Here is a 25,786-nt window from a genome sequence, read left to right on the forward strand (position 1 = left end):
GGCTAGGCTGGAGCCAGGCCTGGGCCTGAGAAACCTCAATGCCCTGATTCAGCAACAAAACTGATCCAGTTGCTCATTCCCTGGAGTGGAAATATCCTGCCCTCCCCACAATTCAGAATCACAAGAGGATCCTGCATTTGACTCTACTTAGAAGACAGTAAAGCTGGGGAGGCCTTTAGAGGTCAATTTTTGTACCATCTTCTTTCCTAAATGAGACCCCAGTGAGGCCTAGTGGCCTGATGCTACACAGCTAAGAGTGGCAGGGCCAAGAGCTGAGCTCTGGTCTCTGGATCCCCAGGGGCACTGTCCTTCATACCATCTAGGGGTCTTTGCTCTCTTAGCTTTGAGTCAAGGCCTTAGCCTTTGGAACCAGACATTTGAAACCCCACTTCCACTATCAAATTTAAGTTCTTGGAAGTAAAAATCCTATCCCAGGGCTTTAGAGCATCCTCTGTACTAAATGGGTGCCCAACTGTTCTTCTATGGCTGGGGCCAGGAAAGCGAAAGGTCAAGCTATTTGTGGCTATAGCTTGTGGGAGTGTTTAAAGTTAGCAGCTCTACCAACTCACAGAACAAACCCCACTGACCACAGGACACTGCCTCATATCAAGCAGAAGACGCAGGCACAAAGGAGTGAAAGGACGTTTTGCTGACCCCTGCTAAAAGCTCACTGTGCAGTGTGTCAGTGGCAGGGGCCTTCTGCTGCCAGGCCAGAGGTATTTGGGGCTAAGCATACAACACAGCTCCGTGCTCTGGACCCTACCTGCTAGTGCAGGCTTTGTTAAGTCTGAGGAAATGCTGCCTATGGGAACTGAGTCCTGCTGTACCCTGAGGGCCAGGAAGGGGCTTTCAGAGAAGTCAGAGGTATTTTAACTTGCTCTCAAGGCAAAGGTCTCCTTCCGCTGTTCCTGTAGCAGTGCCAAGCTGATTGGGGGAAACCAGATGCATTACTCCCTTGGCTGGGGAAGTGGGCGGGCCTGGTACAGGGAGGAGTGGAGAAAAGATAAAAAGCAGAAACCGGGAAGCGGTGGCTGTGACTCTCACACAGCAACAGTCGGGTTAATCTCCATCATGTAGTCTCCCCTTTTACCAGCAGTAAAAGCCTTATCCCTCTATCCTAAATTGCCTTTGAAGTTGATACCCTATTTGCCTTTGGGGCAAAGTAAAGGATATATGAAATGGCTTTCAAGATTATCTTCCCTTGAAGAGATTATTTTGTCCTTCTATGGGTCACACAAGCCTGCTCCACTCCCAAACTTGCACATTCTGGGGAAAAGCAGACCCAGCTGACCCACCTCTACATGTCACACCAACTGAGCTGTAACTGAGCTCTTGACATACCAGCCACTGGGCTAAGTGCTTTCCATGATCCCACCTGAGCCCACAGCCACCCAGGTTAAGACCTACTTCTTAACTTAACCCTATTTTAGAGAAGGACACCAAAGCTTAGAGACTGGGAATCCTGTTGAGAGAATGTGGCTGCTACTAAGTGGTACAGCAGGAATTCAAGCCTGTCTTACTCCAAAGCCTGTGCTCTAAACCTCTACGCTGTTTTGTTCTGTGGACCTGTTTACATGGTCCACAGGATTCTTGAAAGGACAGGATTTTTGCTCTCAATACTAATATGTGAGCGTCACTGGATTAATAATAGCAAGGAATGTGATGCTCACGCAGCAGAGTCTAGTTTATTTTCAGACATCAGATATGATGGATTTCTAACAAGTGCTCCTGAGGGGCAGAGGCAGCCCTTGTCAGGAAAGCTGTTATCTGGGCTTCCTCCAGGCTGGTACCTAAAGAAGGGCCTTCCTGGGTGCATCCAGCCCCAGCATGTATGTGTTCACCTCCAAGCTCCTTTGGGAAGGGACACATTACCTCCTGGCACATACAGGGCCAGATGGACAAAGTGCTCCGTAAATGTTGAGAGGAACTGACACATGAAGTGGCCAACTGCCTCTGCCCATCTTCCTCACCAGGCAAGATGCCCAAAATGTCAACAGGATTTCACCTGAAATTTAAAAAAAAAAAAAAATTAAAGCACCAAGTTGATACTCAAGATCTTTATTGATTCAAGTGTTAACAGCAACCGTTGGTGAGAATTTAACTTTTCCCCTAACTTCCAAACACTTGCTGGTTTGGAAGGACAGTTAGAAAAACAAGAAACAAAAACCTGATCACGGAGTCACACAGGACTGCCTCAGGACTGCGTGGTGCCCTCTCTGTTCTCCATCCACGACAGTGAAATGGACAGGCCGGGTAAGGGGATACCCACATTAAGGGAAACGAAGGGAAGACCAAGGAAAGTACTGGCAGTCTCTGTTTTTCCATTCAGAATGGATGGAACTGGGCCACTGGTGGCACAAAGACAGGGAAGAACATTATTTTTTTTTAATATATAAAACATTTTAAAGATGCTTAAAATGGACACCCGAAAAATGTGTCTTCTGGGCTCTCCAAGACACCCTCTTTAAGGTTCACCCCTGGGTAGCAGAGGGTCTCCTCACCCAGGTGGAGAGATGTGCTCCATCTCCAGGCGAAGGAAAGGCACTGGCTCACAGTCCTCAGTGATTGGAACAGACACCAGGAGCAGGATGCCTCACCACACAGCTTGCCCCTCGTCTCTCGTGTTACTCCCCCACTCTCCTGGTTTCAAGTAAAAATGACCCTGGGCCTGGGCTTGGGTTTTTTGTTTTGTTTTGTTTTAAAGATTAAGATGGAGGGGAAGGGGGTACACTGGGGCAAGAATGGATATTCTGTGCTATATTCGTGCATTCTCAGGTGTTCAGGAATTTTGGGTTTAAGCACCAGCAAGAGTTCCCTTTGGAAATTTCAATGTGGCCAAATGATTATCAAGCACTGCAGCATCTCTCTGCCAGCCTCCCACTCTTAGAAAGGTGGCAGAGTGAGAGTTTAAATACCCCAGGAATGTGTTTCATCTCAGTACTATTTTCCATTCGGGATCCAGACGGTAGGATCTGCCAGGGCTGCAGAGGGAGAGGAAGCAGAGAAACCACAGATCATCTGAACAGGGACTTGAAAGACTTCTCCTAAATCTAAGCTTTGCCAAAAAGTGTCAACTTCCAGGACCAGCCCAGAGAAAGAAATGTAAATTCCAGAGGATGGGAAAGGTGACATGAATGATTGTATCAACCATCCTTAGTCTTCAATCAGAAATGTCTGTGAGCAAGCCTCAGGGAAACGCCAATACTCAACTGGAAAAACATGACTAGAACAGGAAATGCCCCTGGGGTATAAGCATTCTAAAGAATTGTGGCCCAACTGCCTCAAGATCTGATGTCATCTTTTATTAAAAGCTGGGAGAGAGGTAAAGAATGTGGTGGTGGGGGGGATAGTAATGTGTGATAACTATGCCTCCTTCAAAGTACAGACAGAAATTGCCCTCCCAAGGAAACAACACTTATTACCCCCTCCTAGATGTCATGGGCAGGTAAGAGATTGGGTTTCGCAGATTAATAAATAGCTCCCCTTATCATGTAGTCCAGAAACATAAAGGGAAGTTTTGACCCAGAGAGAAAAGTACCGGGCCTTGCGTCTGGAGGGGAATGTAAAGGGCTGAGGGCTCAGGCTTCAAACAGCCAAGATATGTGATACCCCTAAGGTCTGACAGACCCAAAGAGCTGGTAACCCAAATAGCAAAAATAAAAGACCACCTATTTTGACTCCACCTCAAAATCAGACAGAAAAAAATTCATTTGAAGGTACTTTAAAGATGAGTTCCTTAATTCTGGAAGAAGTACCTTTTTTTTTTTTTTAATAGCTGCCTCAGCAGCAATGCTTTTTTATTCAAGCATACTCTAAAGCAAGCAGGGCTATAAGAAAATGCTGGGAAGAGCTGGAGCATAAATCCAAACAAGAATTTGCATCCTTAAGATGTCTGAAACACATTCACTAAACACATGTTGAACTGACAAGCTTCATCTAAGTTTTTCTTCAGGGTGAAGACAGCATTGGTTCTCTTTGAGAACCCGTTTCCACCAGGAAGCCCAGGATGAGGTGGGCATGCAGTTAACCTGCAGTGGATTTAAAGAATAAAGCACAGACATTTCTAATTCCCAGATGTTCCCTACTTATTGAGAAGTGGCTTCTTGAGTGAGAGACCTGGCCCAAGCCTGCTTCAGCTGGTGTAGTTTGTGAGAGCAGGTGCCAAGCATCGACTCTGGTGGGGACCTGGCTTCTGGACGCTCTCAGCTATGTCACCCTGAATCGGAACGGTTAGCTTTCCTCAGCCCAGTAACCCAAAATGTAATTCAAGTTTGCTCCCTTTGCTTAACAACCCTGAACCCAATTAAGTCCGTCTCAGTGGCTCAACTAGGAGAATCCAATTCCCTTTGTCAATTCCTGGCTAAAGGAGATAGCGAGCAAGCAGTATTGAGTCTTAGATACCAAGCCAAGGACTTACAAAGAAGCAACCTTGGGCTGCTGGTAGTATACACCAGGCAAATGTACAGATACATTCTCCTGGGAATTGCCATTTCTTGCCTCCCCTCTTAAAACTGGCACTAGCCATGGGGAGAGAACCCGTTTTTCATCTGTTTGTCGATGCACATCTTAAGAGAACTGTTTTCAGTAACAACACCTCTCTCAGTATATCATCTACTTTAAACCTACCCCCTCTTGGTGACCTGGTTTCATCCTCTATTGGGGGTGAGGTGGTTTTAAAGTATACCCAAAATTCTTTGATACCGCTCCATGCAGTAGGTGGGGTGTACCTCCCCTCCCCTTGAGTGTAGGCTGGCTTAGTGGCTTGCTTCTAAGGAACGCAATAGGAAGGCGTGATGACGTGTGCTTTCGGAGACTGTCATAAAAGGCACTGCAGATTCCTCCTTGCCCTCTTTCTCTGGGATCACTTGCTCAGGGAGAGCCAGCTGCCATGCTGTGAGGACACTCATGCTGCCCTAAAAAGAGATCCACACAGGAAGACACTGAGGCATTTTGCCGACAGCCACAAAGAAAGCTCAGAAGTGGATTCTCAAGCCCCAGGTGACTGCAGACCCCGCTGACATCTTGACTGCAACTTCCTATGACCCTGTGCCAGACCCATCAAGTGAAGCTGCTTCCCAGGTCCTAACTACAGAAACTGACAGATAATGTTTGCTCTTTTAAGGTGTTAAGTTTGGGGGTAATGTATTAAACAGCAATAGATAACTAACACAGATGGAGGGACAAAGCTCTTGGCTTGGAAGCCTAATAGCTAGAAGCCAGCTTCTCTACACTGTGGTCTTGAGAACACAATAGCTATTTCAATAGAACATGAGGAAGTGGTGAACTCAATGCACCACACTACAAAGGAGGTAGAATCATGACAATGCATATCTCCTGCTGGAATTTGGACAAGGTCATTTCTCACCGACATGGATTGTCCCCAGAAGTACAGAAACATGGTTTTCTCCTAAGAAGAAAAGTACAAATAATCAATAAGATTTTAAGAACTGCCTAACTCAAATGCTACCCTAAGGGGGTTCCCTTTCCAGGAAAAAGCCCAGAGAGATTATTCATTTAGGGCTTCAACTGTGAGATTCCTTCCAAACATACAGGAGTACACCACCTACTGGATTCTGGCTTGCCCTGAAAATGATTCTATGAGGCATGGCACAAAGGTGTCATCTGTTGGAAGTTCATCTATTGCCTTGTGAAATTATCTTTGAAATGCCGATTTATGGAGGCCAAAGTATCTCTAGTAGCAGTGGCCTCCAGGAAGGAATTGCACCAAGCAGTATGGAGGTTGTTATAGAGATGGCTAAAGGATTGGGCAGCTGCTATATATACAACTGACACCCCCAAGAAATACTAGAAATATGGCCTCTGATTAGGGGGCCACATGCAGCAATTCCTCAAGATAGCAAAAAAGGGGAACATGGCATCTTAAGACTACTCAAGCTGGCATGTTTTAAATTCATTCCCCGTCTCTCAGTGAGGAAGCCGAGTTTTCACGTGCAGCAGTAAAGAGCAAACGAGGGCACGTGCTTCTGCTGACAGCCCGACTACTCAACTACTCGCTATAGTGGAGTCAGATTCCAGAGGATGCCCAGGCTGGGCCCTGAGGAGGGTGAAAGTGTCACTCTCAAAGAATCAAGCTCCCAAGGGACAATGAGGTCCTGAGCAAGCTTCTCATGCAAATTACCAATGCATCTTAAGTTGTTCCAAGAGTATGTAAAGTGAAATCTGGAGTTTAATTAAAATCAGAACAGAGATACATTAAAAAGCAAACAAAAAATACTTTTCCATTCATCAATTTTTGAGACCGAAAGCATCTCCAAAATTTGGAGATCCAGCTTATTCCTGAGAGACATCAACCATCACAAAAGGTTTCACTTTTTGAACTCTTCACATTTTGTAGCAGAAAACAGAACAAAGTTCCTCAGACATCCTTCCTTCTTTCTGTCTAAAATGTATCCACAAACAAGGTCTCTTCATAGTTCAAAAGAAAAACAGCTTTCTACCTTAGCCAACTGGCCTGTTACTCTCACCCTGGGATCTGATCTCTTAATAAGAGGGTTCAGGGCACCAAATCCAACCAGAAATTCCCAGGACACCAGTGGCTATTTTACTTGTCTTTCTATGAGGGGAGTCACTCTCCCAGGATTACTGTGCCAGTCAACAGTCAGGACCACGGGATGCGGAATGAAGCAGCAAAGGGTAAGGGAAAAGAATGAGGTTTCCATGAACAACCCAGGAAAGGCAGAATGGTCCAGTTTCACAATCCACCCACTACAAACTCCAAACATGCACACCCCAAACTAGAGCGAGAAGGAAAGAGCTTGTAAGGGACTAGGGAAGACAAGGGATGGTGACATGGAACAGCAGACTCGCCTACGGACAATTCTCACCTTCCTAACACCGGAAGATGTGTAATTAAAAAGTTGCTGTTCAAAATTGTACTGAAAACATATCTAAAAATAGGTCTGTACTCATCTTAAAAATAAAAGGTCACTCCTCAGTTAAGAGGAGTGACAGATATTATCAGATACCGACATTTGAGGTATCCTGGATGTACATTTGAAAAATGGCCTGGCAGAGATAAGGGAGGGAAGGAAGGAAGGAGGGAGGGAGGGAGGGAGGGAGGGAAAGATAGGGAAATTCAGAGTACCATGGGAAAGGTAAAGTGGAAGGAACACATTTTTAAGCCCATGCTTATCTATCTCAGCAGCCAAACAAAGCAGGTCCACAAAGGAAAAAAGTTTAGTTCTTTTCTAAGAGCATTCTGAAAGTCAACTTCAAACTCAAAAATCACAGACAACAAATATCACAATGCTCACTGGACTGAAAAACAATGACTACTGAGCCTGGGTACTCAAACAGTTCAATGTCTTCCGAGGTCATTCCTGGGTATCATCCTGCAGAGGACTATTGGGTTGGCCAAAAAGTTCATTCTGGTTTTTCTGTAACATCTTACGGAAAAACCAGAATGAACTTTTTGGTCAACCCAATACATTGGGCCTTATCCAAAGAGCCTCTGTCCTGTCGTAGGGACCTGCTCCGAGAGCAGGAGAAATCACGTGGATAGCTCAGAGTACAAAAGGACTGCAAGCAACAAGATGCAAGCAGGGAGGGATGGGAGAAGGGGAGGAAAAAAAACAACTGGTGACCGAAGACCCCCTTCTGATGTAGAGTTAAGAAATGTTTGCACAATTGTGATAAGAAAACGACTGGGAAGATGAACTATATCACTAAAGATATTCCTCCCAGAGGAAGGAGGGGAAGTGGACCTCAAAACAGTGCCCCAGGGTAATGCTACCAGAGATGTACAAACAGCGTTCTGTCCCCAAGGACAAACACCTCAAGGTAAAAGAGAAAGCAGCTCTCCTCCTGTATACCATTTCCCTCCAATGGTTTTCAAGACCCCAAACCCAGACTTTTGAAGCACTGAAACATGAGCAAGACAGGGAGGAGAGACAGAGGGTAAGAACAGGAATGATGCTGAACCTATCAAACCTCCATATCACTTCCCCAGATTTTCCAGCTAGCCAATTATTGGTAGGTTGATATTTGATTTGGGATTTTAAAAAATATGGGGGGAAGGGGGAACCAGAGGTTAACTGTTTTCCTCTGTGGGCTGCTTAGTTCTACAGAAATATGTCAAGGGCCTTCAATCTAGCTGTCTAACTGGGAAGGGGAACAGGAAATAGGGAGAAGAAATGGTCAGATGCAGCTCATCTTTGCATCCTTTGGCACCCGGAGAAGGAGCAGGGGAGCAGGAATAGGAGACTGCAACAGGGATCGATGGTACTGCCTCTTCCGTCTTTGCATTGTTGATCCTATTGGCCAAATCAGGTACACACATGTATCAGTGTTGCTGCTTTTCTTCTGATCCTCGCAGGACAGTCAGATGTCCATCTCAAACTGAGCATCATCTCCTGGTTAGAATGAAGAACAGGAAAAGTTGAGCATGAAGAGGTAAAGCAAAACAGTTTTTAACTATCATTCCCTTTGCACAAACGTCAAAAAGGAATTCAAACTGCCTCATTCTCTGCAGCCTTGAAACAACTATTCTGCTTTGCTTTGGCTAGTCTTTTTAATCTGGGGGAAAAACAAGAATGGCAGTCAAATCACCCACAGGGAGGAGCAACTGGGGGAAAGGATACAAGTGAAAACTTTCTGAGTGTTCCTTTGTCCAGAGGTTGACCAAACGGGAGCTCCTGGGGAGCACCTGGCCATCTATCAAGTCAGCACATTCTTCTGGAGGCTCTGAACTTTGGCCCTGCTCTGAATCGACACTTTGTCCATTAAAAACTCATTTGGAATTTGAGGAGGCAGAATGCTGGCTCGTGTAAAAGGGTCATGGAGTGCAATCCAAGGTGTACTTCAGGAGCTGGCCAGTTCCACAGACACAGAGAGGACTCATTAATAAACGTGTGTGTGTGAGTATGGGGGAATATTTACTGAAATATTATAGGCAGTCCTGGAAAACGGGGTGGAAAACCATACTGCTTTTCCCTACACCAGGGGTCCCCAACCCCCAGGCCACGGACTGGTACTGTGGGCGAGTGAGAGAAGCTTCATCTCTATTTACAGCCGCTCCCCATCACTCGCATTACCGCCTGAGCTCCACCTCCTGTCAGATCAGCTGCAGCATTAGATTCTCACAGGAGTGTGAAACCTACTGTGAACTGTGCACATGAGGGATCTAGGTTGCGAGCTCCCTATGAGAATCTAATGCCTGATGATCTGAGGTAGAGCTGAGGCAGTGATGCTAGCACTGGAGAGCGGCTGCAAATACAGATTATCATCAGGAGAGAGGTCTGACTGCACAGAGACCATAATAAATCAACTGCTTGCAGACGCATATCAAAACCCTATCGGTGAGTAGCAAATGAAAACAAGCTCAGGGCTCCCACTGATTCTGCATTATGACTGAGTTGTATAATTATTTCATTACATATTACAGTGTAATAATAATAGAAATAAAGTGCACAATAAATGTAATGCACTTGAATCATCCCCAAACCATCCCCCATCCCCCCAGTGCATGGAAAACCAGTCTCCCACAAAATTGGTCCCTGGTGCCAAAAAGGTTGGGGACTGCTGCCCTACACCACAAAAATGACGTTCTTCTTGTAAGAAGCATGTCTGTTTCTTGAGGGTGATGGAAATGGGAGCTATTAAATTGTTTTGTTTCTCTCTGTGTGTGTTATCCCTAGTCCAACAAAGCCCAGGTTCAAGGAGTCCTCTTTGGGATTTACCATTCCCTGATTTTGGATTCTTCCTCACCCCCCAACCCCCACCTAGATTAGATTTGGTTTTGGTTTAGAACTCAGGGTTTTCAGAACAATTCAATAATTCAATAAGCCTTGGTGAGGGGAGTGGTGGGAACCTTAGAGACATATGACTGAATATTAGTTATAAGTGAAGCATCAACGTTTTTTCAACCCAGAGCAGACTGACATTCGAATCCCAGGGCTACCCTCTTGGTCCCTAATACCAGAATTCTCTTACCAACTGCATGCTTCCTGTCATGATTGTTCAAGTTGTTCAAATTGTTTACTTCTATTTTGGAGTCTTCAATTAAGGTGCCGGGGCTGGTGACTCCTGGGATATTGGGCAGATGGCAGGGCGGGGTCTGAGCCATGGGAGAGTTGCGACGATCCAACAGAAATTTTCGATCATAAATGATTCGAGTTCCTGGAAAACAGGGTTTAAAGAAGACAGAAGTTTTGTATCCTGTTTCAAATATAATTTTAGGACAAGGAAAGTAGAAATTTACCTTCACTTTCCTCGCTTTGAAAAATAAGAACTTAGTAATAATTCAAAAAGGCAGGACTTCCCTGGTGGCGCACTGGTTAAGAATCTGCCTGCCAATGCAGGGGACACAGGTTCGATCCCAGGTCCAGGAAGATCCCACATGCCATGGAGCAACTAAGCCCGTGCGCCACAACTACTGAGCCTACACGCTGCAACTACTGAAGCCTGCTTACTCTAGGACTTGTGTGCCACAACCACTGAGCCCACGTGCCACTACTGAAGCCTGCACACCTAGAGCCCGTGCTCTGCAACAAGAGAAGCCACCAAAATGAGAAGTGCACGCACCACAACGAAGAGTAGCCCCTGCTCGCCACAACTAGAGAAAAGCCCGCATGCAGCAAAGAAGACCCAATGCAGCCAAAGAAAACAAACAAAAAGGTAGCTGAAATTATGAGGAATGAATCATTCTGGAGAGCAAACTTAGTTCAATTTTTGAAAAATGAATAATTTGAACTATTCTGGATAGAAATTTTTCTAATACAGATTTTTAAACTTTTTACCACCTTAAACAGAAAACCAACCCTTTCTTGATGAATCCAGTTGATTATTATGAAACTCATTTATTATACTATGTTGTGACCTAGGAAGTCTTAGGGCCTATTCAGTTGGTGCTCTGTATTTTCCTTACACTGAATAGGATTCAGATAGCCAGGTTGTGCTTATGGCCCTCCCCACCATGGTTTCCTTGTCTCCTGCCTCACTGTTTGGCTATGAACTATCTATTTTCCATGTCTTAGTTTGGTTGCCCTAACAAATACCACATTTTGGGTGTCTTACACAGAAATGTATTTCCTTACAGTTCTTTCTCATTGTGTCCTCCCAAGGGGGAGAGGGAAGCAAGCTCTCTGGTGTCTCTTTTGGGACACTAATCTTATTGTGAGAGCCCCACCCTCAGGACTTCATCTAAATCTAATTACCCCCAAGGCCCTATCTCTAAATATCATCACATTGTGGGGGTCAGTGCTTCAATATATGAATGGGGGGAGCACAATTCAGTCTACAGTACACCCTTTACACCCATTCTAACTTGATACATCTAATCTGTTGGGTTTGGAAATTGGTGATCTGCTTATTTTAACACTATGTAAAATAAGAGCAAGTAGGCTGGAAAGGAGCCTGATGGTTTTCCAATGAACAAAGGGAAGCAGCTTTAGTGGATGGATTTTGTTGTGTCACCCCCACTTTTGTCCATGGCTAGGTTTCAGAAGGGTGAGATTTCACTGTGAGATGTTCTTACTAATATTCACGTTGCAAGTCGGAACAAGATTATTCTCACTTCTGTAGTACACTAAGCTTGGAAACTGAGATGAGGTGGTGAAAAAAAAGCACAGGGTAAAAGCAAGCTTTCTATTTCTAAATTATATATTAGCAACAACATAAACATTAAAGAATTATAATTGAACCAAGTAGGAAAATAAGTAGTAGAAAGTCTACCTAAATGTCTCAGATATAAGAGAAACTTTGAAGAATTCCTATGACTTTGCAGAGGCAATAAAATACATTTTTTACTTCTTTGGGATATAATTCATGTACAATTCACTCAAAGTGTGTAATTCAATAGTTTTTAGTATATTCATAGAATTGTGCAATCATCACCACAATCTTTTTTTTTTTTTTTGGCTGCGCCATGAGGCTTTCAGGATCTTAGTTTCCCGACCAGGAACTGAACCTGGGCCACAGCAGTGAAAGCGCTGGGTCCTAACCACTGGACCCCCAGGGAATTCCCACCACAAACTATTTTAGAACACTGTCATCATCCCCAAGATAACCCATATACATTTAGCAGTCCCTCCCCACATTCTGCCAACCTCTCCAGCCTAGGCAACCACTGATCTGTTTTCTGTCCTATAGATTTGCCTATTTCTAGACATTTCATAAAATACAATCATGCAATATATGTCCGTTTATGACTGCTTCTTTCACTTGCAGGTTTTTAAGATTCATTCATGTTTAGCATTTATCAGTACAGTTGACCCTTGAACAATGCAAGTTTGAACTGTTTTTCAACAGGAAGTACTGCAGTACTATACGGTCAGTGTTGGTTGAATCCATGGAGGCAGGGGGCCAACTACAGGTTACACTTGGATTAACCCCCACATTGTTCAAGGATCAACTGTACTTAATTTCTTTGTATTGCCAAACAATATTCCATTGTATGTATAAATAACATTTTATCAATTAACCAGTTGATGGACATCTGGGTTGTTTCCACTTTGAATAATGCTGCTATAAACATTCACATAGGGAGTTCCCTGGTGGTGCAGCGGTTAAGAATCCGCCTGCCAATGCAGGGGACACGGGTTCAAGCCCTGGTTGGGGAAGACCCCACATGCCATGGAGCAATTAAGCCCATGCGCCACAACTACTGAGCCACGCGCCTAGAGCCCGTGCTCCACAACGAGAAGCCACCGCAATGAGAAGCCCGTGCACTGCAACGAAGAGTAGCCCCCACTCGCCGCAACTAGAGAAAGCCCGTACGCAGCAATGAAGACCCAATGCAGCCAAAAATTAATTAATTAAAAAAAAATCAATTGGCCGTAATTGTGAGGGTTTATTTCTGGACTTCCACTGATCTATGTGTACCCTTACGGCAGTAATACACTGTCCTGATTTCTAACAACTTCTGAAATCAGGAACTGTGAGTCTTCTTTTTCTTTATCAAGATTGCCTGGGCTATTTTAGGTCTCTTAAAGTTCCATATATGAATTTTAGCGTCAGCCTGTCAACTTCTACAAAGAAGCCAGCTGGGATTTTGATGGGGATTGTGCTGAATATATAGATAAATTTGGGGAGTAGTGTCATCTTAATATTGTCTTCCAATCCATGAACATGGATTGTCTATTTATATAGGTCTTCTTTCTTTCAACAATGTTATCTAGTTTCCACAGTATATGTTTTGTGTTTTTTGTTAAATTTATACCTATGTATTGTTATTTTTATGCTATTATAAATGGAATTATTTTATTTCATTTTTGGATTGTTTATTGAAAGTATATAGAAACACAATTGGTTTTTGTATACCAATCTTGTTTCTTTCAGCCTTACTAAACTCACTTATTAGTTTTAATAGTTTAGTGGATTTTTAAGATACATTTGGTTTCAAATGCACACAAAGTAAACAATTCAGAAGAGAAGACACCCTGAACAACTAGGATCTTAACTGATGCTGTTAATGTTCTTAAATATGGCCAGGGAAAATATGGGTACAAAACCATGGTATTTTAAGTGTTTGAATTTTAGATCACTGCAAGCTGAAAAAATTAACTGTAGCAGATACATAGCAAAAAAAGGGAATCAACATGTGACTAAGGATTCTGTGGTGTAACTGAAAAGCATTTGACATTCAAAAAACCAAAACTATTAAAAGAAAAACATTAAGACCTGACTGTGAATAAAATGCCAGGGGAAAAAACCCTTTATATTTCTTTTTAGATATTGTGTTTACTGTGAAATTATATGAATTCCAAGACAATTAAAAACCTAATATTCAGGGTCTCTTATACATGTGCATAGACACATTTTCTGAAGCAAGAACTTCCAATAATTCAAATTTCAACTGCCGGCCACATTTATGTCAGCTCAATTCAACATCAACCAATGCATCCACAACTAACTAGAGAAGAGTTAACCATAAATTCCTAAAGAAGGTTAAAAAAATCCATAGCTTGTGTATAACACAATATTAAAATGGAGCGTGATTTTAATAAATTGATGGAGTGTTAAAAAAAGAATCTACTTGACATTGACAGTGGACTTTTTCTTTCCAGTGAATGTTCTATTTCCTTTTCTATGAAAATCATCATACTCCTTGGTTTTATATTGAAAAGTTACAAAATTCATAGTATCATATATGCTATTTATTGATTTTCAATGTTTACAATCAAACCATAATAAAAGTGAATTATCGTAGTTAAGGAAGAGTATAGATCTTGATATTGTAAAAAATAATGGAAAGGCAGACCTACCAGGGAAGTAGAGGCAGGACAGGTAGATAGTATAATCTCATATGGTGTAGAGTTAAAACTATCAGATTGAAACACAAGAGGTTTAACTGTAGTATTTAGAGTTTTAAAGGTAACTACCCAGAAGAACCCAAAACGATAAAACAATCTACAAAAATTGGTAAATGGAGAGAGGAGGGAAAATGAGAGGTATAGAAAGTAATGAAAGTGTCCTATATGCCTCATTTTCATAATAGGGAGTCAACAGTATCATTCAATGTTAAGAAATCAAGAAATTGTGGTATACGTATATTATTTACAGTAACAGTGGTGTAACCAATAAAATCACTATAAACAGAAACTGTTAAAAGCAGCAGTCTCTTGGCATTTTTGCATTTTATGTACTTCTGTTCAATTTTTCTTTTTCTATTTTTTTTTAAAACTTGCATACATTACTTTAGTCTTCATGTTTGGATTTCAAAACAAATAGGAATCTTTAGATCTAGGTTAACATTAAATATCTATAAACGTTCTTCATCCCTTGGTGACCTCTTTTCCGGATAAATCTAATACCCTGACCCAGCACTTTCTAAATGCTGACATTACTAGGAAAACATGAGAGTAAAACTGAGTCCCTTTGATGGAGAACAGAGAGGAGGAAAAAAAAGCCTCTATCTTTTGATCTAAAAACTAGTGATTTTCAAATGGCAGGGAACCAGAGGGTGAACAAATAAGGCCCAAAATTGTGCTTGTGACGATGGTTAGTATACAAACAAGGTCATTCAAGCCTAAGGGCCTCTTTAAAGACCAAGTAGCTTAGTTTAAATGATAATTAATCCATATATTAAGCTATATACACCCAAGAAATTATATAACCTGAAATAAAACCACCTAGACGAAGTCCACTGTAACATGGTTAACTGACAGGGTAGTAGTTACTATACGTCTGCAGGGTCCTGACCATTACTAAGGATGCTTCCAGAATTAGAATTAAGCATCTGCTCATGCAAACAGACACTTCAGAAAAAGAAACAGTAAGTAACTTGCCCAAATTGAATAGCTTGAATAGCTGGTGACAAAACCCTCCAAGAAGGCTGAGATGAACCTACACCCTCCTAACATCCTAGGCAAGAAGGGAGAGTGTAGGGTCAAATAGGGCTTACCGCAGGGGACTTTAGCCATCAAAGAGGAAAATCTTTCTCAGAAAAGCATTAGTGCACTTCCCACTTACAATCCTTAGGCCACAACTGAGTCAGATGCCCGCCAGCCCAGACACTGGGGAAGCCATAGAGTAGTCAGGGTGCATCTTCTGGGGCTTGGCACACTACCACTTTAAAAAAATGAGGGAATCTAGGGTAGCATGGAAAAAGAGTGAACGGCTGTTGGGCTGGAAAACAATAGTCAGTCACATCACGTCTGTATTTAATATTTACCTAAATTTAAATCCTCATCTTCCATAGTAGGAAATTGTTAATATCTAAAACTGAGAAATAGCATTAAATCATGTTATTCAGAAATCCAGAGGTAAATGCTAGAAGAAATGGCTGAAAAGAGTTTAAAATGGTTTCTCTGGGTAGTAGACCTGGAGATGAGATGGGGCATGAGAATGTTGCTTTTTGTTATTAGCCTAATACTATATGACTTTTAAACTTTATTTTCATAGCTACAAAAAATAAATGTAAAAGAAAAATAAAAGGGTGATTGCATGAATACTGAAGGCATTTTGCTAAGTCAAACAAGTCAGTCACAAAAGACAAATATTTTATGACCCCACGAATACGAGGTACCTGGACTAGTCAAATTCATAGAGACAGAACGTAGAACGATGGTTGCCAGTGGCTGGAGGTGGGCAGGTAATGGGGAGTTATTGTTTTTTTTTTTTTTTTTTTTGCTGTACGCGGGCCTCTCACTGTTGTGGCCTCTCCTGCTGCGGAGCACAGGCTCCGGATGCGCAGGCTCAGCGGCCATGGCTCACAAGCCCAGCCGCTCCGCAGCATGTGGGATCTTCCCGGACCGGGGCACGAACCCGCGTCCCCTGCATCGGCAGGCGGACTCCCAACCACTGCGCCACCAGGGAAGCCCGGGAGTTATTGTTTAATGGGTATGAAGTTTCAGTTTGGGAAGATGAAAAAAGTCCTAGAGATGGATGGTGGTGATGGTTACGCAACAATGTGAATGTACTTAATCATGGAACGGTACAGCAAAAATGGTTAAAATGGTCAATTTTATGTTATGTATATTTTACAATAAGAAATATATATGATTTCAGACTTCTAGCCTCCAGAAATGTAACAGAATAAATTTGTTGTTTAAAGAACCCCTCACCACCAAATTTTTTTAAAGACCAAGAGAAAGGGTTAAAAAAAAAAAGCAAACCCCATTATAAGGAATCAGGGGAAAAAATGACTCAAAAAGTATTTGCAAATATAAATACATACATAACAGACCGACAAGCCATGAGGAAGAAGGTCTCCCTCAAATCTAGAAATTAAAACAACATCAACAACAAAGCACTTGGCAAGTAACCTCAGTATTCCATTAGAAATTCTTAACATTCTCCATCTATGCCTCATGTGAGGGCCCACCAAGAGATCAGAAACAGATACAAGATGAACAAGCAGCAAGTGTTTCCAATACACTCAGAAAGGTAGTCTGCCGCTTTCCCTCTTTCCTCCCAAGCCCCTGTCTCCCTCAATAAGAAGGGAAAAGTGAAAATACAGAAAGGACTTACAAAAAGTGGTTTTCTTTGCTTCTTTATTATTCCAGCTTAAGAGGGTGATTAACAAGGCCTGTGTTTGATTGACTGTGTTAGAGAACATTCTTCAATGAACTACAGTTTTAAACATCTGTTCTTCATGGAGGCTCTGGATGAAAGGACAGACTCCTAAAAGCTCTATTCCAGATAACCCAGAGGAGGCTAAAAGCTGCCTAACCCAGTATCCTCCAGGGAATTGATGGTGGCCAAACCACATTTACTGTGTACAACCATCAAATCCCTAAAGTGCTAATAAAACCAAGAGAGGGGGCTTCCCTGGTGGCGCAGTGGTTGAGAGTCCGCCTGCCGATGCAGGGGACGCGGTTTGTGCCCTGGTCCAGGAAGATCCCACATGCCGCGGAGTGGCTGGGCCCATGAGCCATGGCCGCTGGGCCTGCGAGTCCAGAGCCTGTGCTCCGCAACGGGAGAGGCCACAGCAGTGAGAGGCCCGCGTACCACAAAAAAACAAAAAAAAAAAAAACAAAAAAAAAACCCCCCAAAAAAACCAAGAGAGGGACAATTTTTACATCAAAAAAGGCACAATTGGAGCCGGAGGATATTGTAACTTAGTATGGCTAAATAATTATGGCAAATGGAAGACATCCAAGGTTTGTGAAAAGCCAATCCTTATGGTCCTTTGACTAACTCCAATAAAGATTTCCAAGATATTAATGCCAAAGGATGGCTCCCTGCTCAATCACGTAGGACACTGCCACAGTAGAACACAAACCTAGGCTGAAAGGGAAGTTGATAATGACTATCTTCCTATGGAGAAGTTCCAGTGCTAGAAGAGGCTTTAGACAGCATCTGGCGGAAGCCTGTCATTTTACAGATGGAGAAACTAGCATCCAAAGAAAGATCACACAGTGACACAGGAGCCAGGAGACCGACACAAATAAGCAAGGTACTCTAAGCAAATCTGGCCCTCTTGAGTCTTGGTTGCAAAGTGATCTGAAACAAATGACCTTTTTAGTTAGTACCAGATCCAAAGTGGTATACAAACCACAAACTAATCTCAAATAAATGCCGACTGATTTTAAGTCTATCAAAATGAAGCACATCAAATACGTCCACGTCAGTTCAGGCTTGAACATTCATCTTGAAATAAATTTTCTCAAGAAATGCCTGGCTCTGATTCCAGGAAAATGCTGGTTGGATCTGCCAGACTGTTGACTGTATCCTGGATCAATTCTTTGGATTAGATTTCACAGATGTTGTGGTTCAGCCTCTGTAATGCTAATAATTAATGAAGGCTCGCTCACTGCTTTGGTATGCGGAAAGCACTCAGATTCAAGCCTGGCTTTCCCACTTCTTGTTTTCCTCCCAAGTTCACTCCTCTTGAGCACTTAAAAAAATAAAAATAAAAACAATGCATACATATATCAATGTTTTCTACTTTTACTTATATTGAGGAACTCATCAATAAAGTTCATAAGAGGCAAAGAAGCCTACTGGAGATCACTGGTCTAGGTCACTTATTTTTCAGTGCTGCTTCTTCATAATGGTTCTAAGAACTTATGAGACCAGAGAGCGGTTTCATTTCAATGTAAAAGCAGCCCAGCTCTAACATAAACATTCTCTGGTAATGAGATGAGCACCTTTCTCAAACACAAAGAATTAATTATGACATCTTAAAATGAACCACAAGCCTCTCAAACTTTCTGATAGGTACCTCTTAGAACCTTAAGAGCAATGGTCTATCTTCACCAGTCCTCACTTCTGCTATAAACAGCAGGCCATTTCTAAACTCATTAAAATCGAATGAGGTATTACACTGATACTAAAACCAGACAAAGATACCACAAGATAAATATAGACTAATATCCCTTATAAATATAGATGCAAAAATTCTCAACCATTAGCAAACTGAATTCAGCAACATATATAAAAAGGATTATATTCCATGACCAAATGGCACTTATCCCATAAATGCAAGGCTGGTTCAACATCTAAAAATAATTAACATAATACATCATAACAATAGAATAAAAAACAAAAATCACATGATCATCCCAATAGATGCTACACACACACACACACACACACACACACACACACACACACACGACAAAACCCAACACCCTTTCATAATAAAAACAATCAACAGACGAGGAATAAAAGGGAACTTCCTGAACCTGATAAAGAGCATCTACGAAAAACCACAGCCACCATCTTACTTAACGATGAAAGAGTGGAGGTTTTCCCCTAATATTGAGAACAAGTCAAGGGAATCTGTTGTCACTCTCTTGCCATTTTTGTTCAACACTTTACTAAAGGTTCCAGTTCTAGCCAGGGCAATTGGGCAAGAAAAACAAAACAAAACAAAATGGGACACCTAGATTGAAAAGAAAGAAGTGAAACTATCTCTATGCACAGATGACTGTGAACTTGTATACAGATAATCCCAAGGAATCTATAAGAATTGAATTGTATTTTCCAGGTAATTGATCCCTGCTTGTTAAGGCTTTTACTTTTAAAAACTACTCAATGAAATGAACAGCTTCAGTTTGTCGGGGCATTTGTCCTAAGAATCTGAAAGATAATTTATTCAGATATAAACACTCATAGATTTCTGAGCTTCCGGCTTCAAACTGTGGCCTGAGTATCAGGTGAAGAGGTCCTTTAAAAATGAGCCACACATCAGATAGATAGCTTCTGGGTGTTATAACACAGGTTTTAAGGGATCTTTGCAAAACAAAGTTCTGTGATGAACAAATTTGAAAATGGTAGCCTAGGCCTTACCTATTTAATAAGTTGAATGACAGCAAGTTTCAACTGACTTTTGTTCTATTATAAATAGATTAGCAAAAATCTTTTTTTTTTTTTTTAATTTTATTTATTTATTTTTGGCTGTATTGTGTCTTCATTGCTGTGCAGGGGCTTTCTCTAGTTGCACCGAGCAGGGTCCACTCTTCGTTGCAGTGTGCAGGCTTCTCATTGTGGTGGCTTCTCTTGTTGCGGAGCACGGTCTCTAGGCATGTGGACTCAGTAGTTGTGGCTTGTGGGCTCTAGAGCGCAGGTTCAGTAGTTGTGGTACCCAGGCTTAGTTGCTCCACGGCATGTGGGATCTTCCTGGACCAGGGCTCGAACCCATGTCCCCTGCATTGGCAGGCGGATTCTTAACCACTGTGCCACCTGGGAAATCCCGCAAAAATCTTTTAAACATTAATTTGTTCATCGAAACACTGGGAGCCAAGAAAAAGTTCTATCCTTCACCAACAAACTACTGTCCTGCTCAGGCTCTCTTCCTCTCCAAACAGATGAACTAGCTTTCCCACATTAACTTTACCTTGTCTGATCTGCAAATCTTTTTTTTCTCATCACAGCCTTTACTTTACTGCTGATTGGCAGTGAAGCATCTCCTACAACATTATTTACTCCTGTAGCTGTTTGAGTTCCAAAAATTATTTTTGGCTGATTCCACATAAAAATAAAAAACTTGACATTCCTTAGTCATTAGTTACGACATGTCCACACACCAAAATATTTTTTGTCCATACAAATCCATGAAGCCTGAATATTATTCAAGACAATATCGAAAAATTGAAAGGACCTGATCTGCAAATCTTTACACTGTCTCCAAACCATGAAAGATCCCTCCCATAAAATCATCTTTAAGACTCCAATCCTCACAAGGTCTTCGTGGAACAACCCTAGTAGTGCCAATTTACAGACTCATCACGTTTCACCCTTCCCAATTCACACACAGGCCTCCAGAGAGCAGAAGGGAGTTGTGCACTATCAGCCTGGATGAGCTCTGTCTTCGCTCATCAAGCTGTGACTGACATGGAGCAGGCAGAGGCACACCCCCTTTCACACATCGCACTGCTATATGCCTTGTGGCTGAGGGCTGCTGCCTTCCCAGGCTCAGAATTCAGTCCCTCATCAGCAAACATGCACCCAACAGAAAACTGAGCTACATCTTCTAGTACATGCTTTGGCAGCTGATGAATATGAGATTACAGCCAAATCTGCTCCGGAATGACAACACATGTTAATTTTTGTTACTCTGAGATAAGTAAATGCCATCTTCCTCAAACACAAGGCAAAGTAATTGGACAACTTTCAACATGTTTTTCACACACTTCTCACAAGTAATCATGAAGTCCTTTGGTTAATAACTGAAACGAGAGAGCCAAGTAAGTACACTTGCTGGTTCAGAAGTTTTTGGCCTAGAATAAACTCAGCCCAAGGTCACTGAATTAGAAATTTAACAGTGAGAAATGGCCTTCCTTCCCCATATCTACACAGAGCTCTATTCATTTCTCCCAAGAAAGGAATCAGATTAACACTCAGGAGTCCCCCCAAATACTCTTACTTTATTATGGCTCACTCCAAGTGGATTCTTTTCCCTTCTTCCTGTCTTCTCCTTTATCCCCAGACCCTTCCAATGGCCTTCAGTGAGCCAATCAATCACAGCAACTCTCCAGCTGGCAGAGAGGAAGCACAGAGTATGAACAAGATTTCAGACCATCATAGTTAGTTCCCCTCTGGTGCTCTTGTTATGGCAACAGCATACTTTTCCACAGCTGATGAGGATGTTATGCAGGAAAAGAAAGGCAAAAAGAAAGGCTCAAAGAGGTCTCTATGTTTCTGCTTATTCCCCAGAGCACAACACTCCCACAGGGAGACAGTTCAGAACTTAAAAAAAATAAGATAACAAAAAGCATCGCATTAGCTAGCATTCCAGAGGTAGAAGAGTTTTTTTTTTAAATGTTTGTAAACTTCCTTTCCTAGGAAAATACACATCTTAAGACAAGAGGAAAAAACTGGACTAGGTATCAGGACACTAAATTTGCAACTACCCACTGACATTAATTAGCTGTATGACACTAACAAGTTACTTAATTTCTCTCAGTTACAGAATGAAAGCATTAGGTTCCTTCCTAATGTCACAAAAGTGAAGGAGACTGCAGTAACTTTACCTTTCATTGAGGCCAGAAGCAGCTTCTCAAAGTTAGAACCGAACGTCATTCACCCCCATTCCTCCACAGGCAGATAAAACAAAACAAGATAAAATCCAAGGGCATTTTGAATTTACTCAAAAATTTTACTCTTCCTTAATAATGAGAAAATGTACACTTCTAAAAATATGAGAAATACAGCAAGTACATTTTCACCCAACTCTCATTTTCCAAACCACAGGAAGGCAATTTTGAGAAACCTTTTCAAGGGTAAGCTGTATCCTCTGTGGGGAGAGATGGTAAGTTCACTGCGTTGTGAATGTCCTTGCCCAGGCTGATCATTTAGGGCATTCAGCACATCAACTGTTATCCTGGAATGCTCTGACATGTGTATGACACTCCAGAAAGTTTCCAGAAGTTTGAGACAGTAAACTCTAATCCCCTTCCTTCCTACTAAACAGATTTTTCAACACAAGCCTTCTATCGCTTTTCTAAATGTTTTCAAGTCTGAAATATATTAAGTTAGCACTTGACTCTTTACAAGTTTTTGCTTTAGAACTAAAAAGCTTTTCCACCCCTAACCCCCACCAAGATTTTTAGACTATTCAGAGCAAAGACTACATTTCTTACTTTTGCCTGTAGTCCCCTTTTGTGCAAGGCACTTCGCTAGACCCACAAAACTCACTTAAGGTACCTAACCAGATTAATTCAGGTGCCTAGAGGTGACCAAATAACAACCCTGGTTCAGGGAAGGAAAATTACATGAGAGGAGAGAGGGTAATGTAACAAAAGAGATGAACAAACCATCATAAAATTGGAAATTTTCCAAAGCGGGGCGGGGGGCGGGGAACGACACGGGGACACTAAATCAGTAAGTACTGAACATCTAGGCAGCACTGAGTTAATTGCTATAAAATAGTGATTAAATCCAATCACAACCGTGCTATATCTTATAAACACATTATGTAAGTCTTTGTGTTAAAAATTTAAAGATGACAATGTGCTCTACCAATAAATATTGGCTCAATATAATAGATGAGCTAAGATGACAAGTATTTAAATCAGAAATTAAAAAGTGTAGAAACTGGGACTTCCCTGGTGGCGCAGTGGTTAAGAATCCGCCTGCCAATGCAGGGGACACGGGTTCGAGCCCTGGTCTAGGAAGATCCCACATGCTGAGGAGCAACTGAGCCCGCGCGCCACAAATACTGAGTCTGTGTTCTAGAGCCTGCACGCCACAACGAAGAGTAGCCCCCGCTCACCGCAACTAGAGAAAGCCTGCCCGCAGCAGCAAAGACCCAATGCAGCCAATAAATAAATTAATTAATTAATTTTAAAAAGTGTAGAAACTATCTGGAGACAGGGTCAGTGATATTTGAGAAAGAAGTTGTGGCCATGTACACAGGGAGGAAGGATAAATGAATCAGTATTTCTGGCAGAATCTTTCCAAGCACTGTAGGAACTAATCCAGACTATGAGACAGGCTTCTATCTTTAAAGTACGCCTAAAGACTATGCGCTTACTTTAAAAGCATGGTAGCTTGGCTGTCTGAAATATGCCAAAAAGGGTGTCCCTGTGGCTCTTCCCTCAGGGCAATAATGATTAATATACAGCTAAAAGTTTAGTTCCTTCCTCAAAGAAATAATATCTGAGTGCAGTTGCTACTATGACTTAAGTTCTGAACTGCTGGAAGCACAGGCATTACGGAATTCGCAAAGAATTCTGGAAGAAGTTATAAATCTCTTTCCATGACCTTGGAAAACAGTATCCATTTCTTAAAAGCTGTCAGTTCAAGTTCAAGACAACCCTATCTGGAGCAGATTCTGATCTGCCAAAATCTTTCACGATTAAAAGGCAAGAAGATTTCAGCATGCTCAGGGTCTGGCCTTGAACAGATCAGGTCAGGAGGGAGGTTTCTCCAATGAGGTAAGCCACCTCACTAGTAACTCCACTGCTCTGCAAAGTTATAACTTCCTTAAGCCCAGTTCTCCACACTTATTGATGAACTTCTCCCGCCTGGGTTATTTAAAAGTCTTCCAAGGCAGCCTCCCCACCCCTAGAGTGGCCTGGCTGGATTCCTCTGTAGAGCTCCCTCCTAGATTTTTATCCCCAGTTGGCAAGGTCTTCTTACTCTACCGCCTTGCTATTGTGCAACCGATTAAAGGATCGCCCAGGCCTAACTGCAGGGGATTGGTTGTAGTACAACTGGTGAGCCCAGCCCACAAGAACGAAGCTAGCAATCTTGCAGACTGCAGGGGCTGCCAGCAAAGTCCCAATCCTCTAGCCAGAGGCCGTTACGAAAAGGCAAAGTTACGAAGTTAAAAATGAAGCACCATTCCCTTCATAATGTCCCTCAAATCGCAGTCCAGTCTCCTCCCTCTGGAGAAAAGCCCAGTGAGGGGAACGACAACCTTTGAGCTCCCTTTTCCCGTGACCAATTAATTCAACGCTCTTCACCTCTACCCCAGTGTTCTTCCTTGTAAACAGTTTCTGGTCGTACTTTGAAAAGCAGTGCTCAGAAACCCCGCTCTGCACTGCCCCTTCCTCAGGATCAAGCAAGCCCCCCAGCAAGGGTGCCCTGCTTGACAACGCCCTCTTCAATCTACCTCCAAAGGCGGCGCCGCCAAAACTGTACCCTCAAGGCTGCCAGCCCTCCTTTCCCTACGCTATTACTTGAGCATTATTTTATCACTCCTCCTCCAGCCTGGGGACTCCCCCAACCCGCCGGGGTCTGGTCCAGCAAAGTAAACAATGCTGTCAAACCAGGATAACACTGGGCGAGGCTTCCAAACTCCGCATTCCAGCCTCCTCCTGGTGTTCTAAAAGCAGCAAAACAAGTCATCGCAGCGTCCCAGGAGCGACTTACTCTCCCCAACTTCCTTTCTACAAAGGCCCGGGAGACGGCTCCAAAATCAAGCGTCAATGTGCACAACTACACAATATGTAAGAGGCAGAGGTAATGCGGAGTGAGTGCAAGGCCAAATGTAGACGAATTTGCCCCGGAGCAGGAGGAGAGGGAGCAGAAAACTGGGTAGAGTGCGTAAACCTGCCACGAGGCGGGAACAAGGGCTTTTTTTCGCTACAGGAGAGCCACTTCCCAGAGTGGGCACGCACTGAATCGAGCTGCAAGCGAGAGAGAACGCGAAGTTAAGGTTCCCAAAAGCTGTCTCACAGGGGCTTTGGTGGGGCTGCGGCGGAGGGGATGTGGCGGAGCCGGGGTGACCGGAGCGGCCAGCGTGGACACGCCCTGAGTTAAAGGACCGTGGCGGGAAACTGAGGGGACACCGCGGAGGCTGGCGCGGACGCGCTCGGGAGCCGGCTGCAGGCTCGGGTGAGGGCCGCGCGGACGGCCGGCGCTCACCTCCCGGCGTGGTGGAGAAGAGCGTTCCCCCGGGCGTGGTGCAATAGTCATGAGGTAGCTGCGCGGCGTCGCTGATGGGCACGGTGCGGGTGGGGATGGCGCGGCTCTGGCTGGGCTGGTGGCCGCTGCCGGCGGACGAGGACATGGCTCTGGGCGCGGGCTCTCGGGCTTTGTCCGGCGGGTGGGCAGGCGGGCGGGCGGCGGCGGCGGCGGCTGGGGGCCCGGGCTGCTCCGGCTGCTCCGGCGGGCGGAAGGGCGGGCGGGGCTCGGCGCGCTCCGCTCTCTCCTCGCTCGCTTCCTCTCGCTCCCTAGTCCCGCTCCGCTCCCGCCGCCGCCCTCTCAGCCGCCGCCGCCGCCGCCGCCCGTTCCTCCGGCCTCCGCCAGCAGCCTCAGCAGCAGCAGTAGCAGCAGCAGCGGCGACGACGACGACGACGACGACGACCGGAAGCGGGCGAAGGCGGGAGCCAGAGGGAGCTCGGGGCAGCTGGTCGGCCGGATGTGACGTCACGAGGGGCGGGTACCGTACGACGAGGCGGGGCTGCTGACGGGGCGGGGCTTAAGCCCTGAG

At 43.6% G+C, this 25,786-nt stretch overlaps 1 protein-coding gene across 2 annotated transcripts; it reads right to left on the reverse strand.

Annotated features, from left to right (window-relative positions):
• Positions 1–1,666: 1,666 nt before the first annotated feature.
• EIF4EBP2 (eukaryotic translation initiation factor 4E binding protein 2) lies at positions 1,667–25,688 on the reverse strand. 2 transcript variants are annotated; one of them, XR_010838945.1, is made up of 4 exons: positions 25,219–25,469; positions 9,952–10,137; positions 2,502–8,372; positions 1,667–2,005 (listed from the first exon to the last, which is right to left on the reverse strand). XR_010838945.1 is itself a non-coding variant. In XM_059053283.2 (3 exons), the coding sequence occupies exons 1-3, from the start codon at positions 25,361–25,363 to the stop codon at positions 8,341–8,343; spliced, it is 363 nt and encodes a 120-aa protein (XP_058909266.1). In that variant the 5' UTR covers positions 25,364–25,688; the 3' UTR covers positions 2,043–8,340. The 2 variants fall into 2 exon arrangements, 1 of the variants encoding a protein (XP_058909266.1); XM_059053283.2 differs by lacking the exon at positions 1,667–2,005 and having other exon boundaries at positions 2,043–8,372; positions 25,219–25,688.
• Between the last annotated feature and the right edge of the window lie 98 nt (positions 25,689–25,786).

Source organism: Kogia breviceps, chromosome 2, assembly GCF_026419965.1.
Source record: "Kogia breviceps isolate mKogBre1 chromosome 2, mKogBre1 haplotype 1, whole genome shotgun sequence".
In the NCBI taxonomy this organism is placed as follows: domain Eukaryota; kingdom Metazoa; phylum Chordata; class Mammalia; order Artiodactyla; family Physeteridae; genus Kogia; species Kogia breviceps.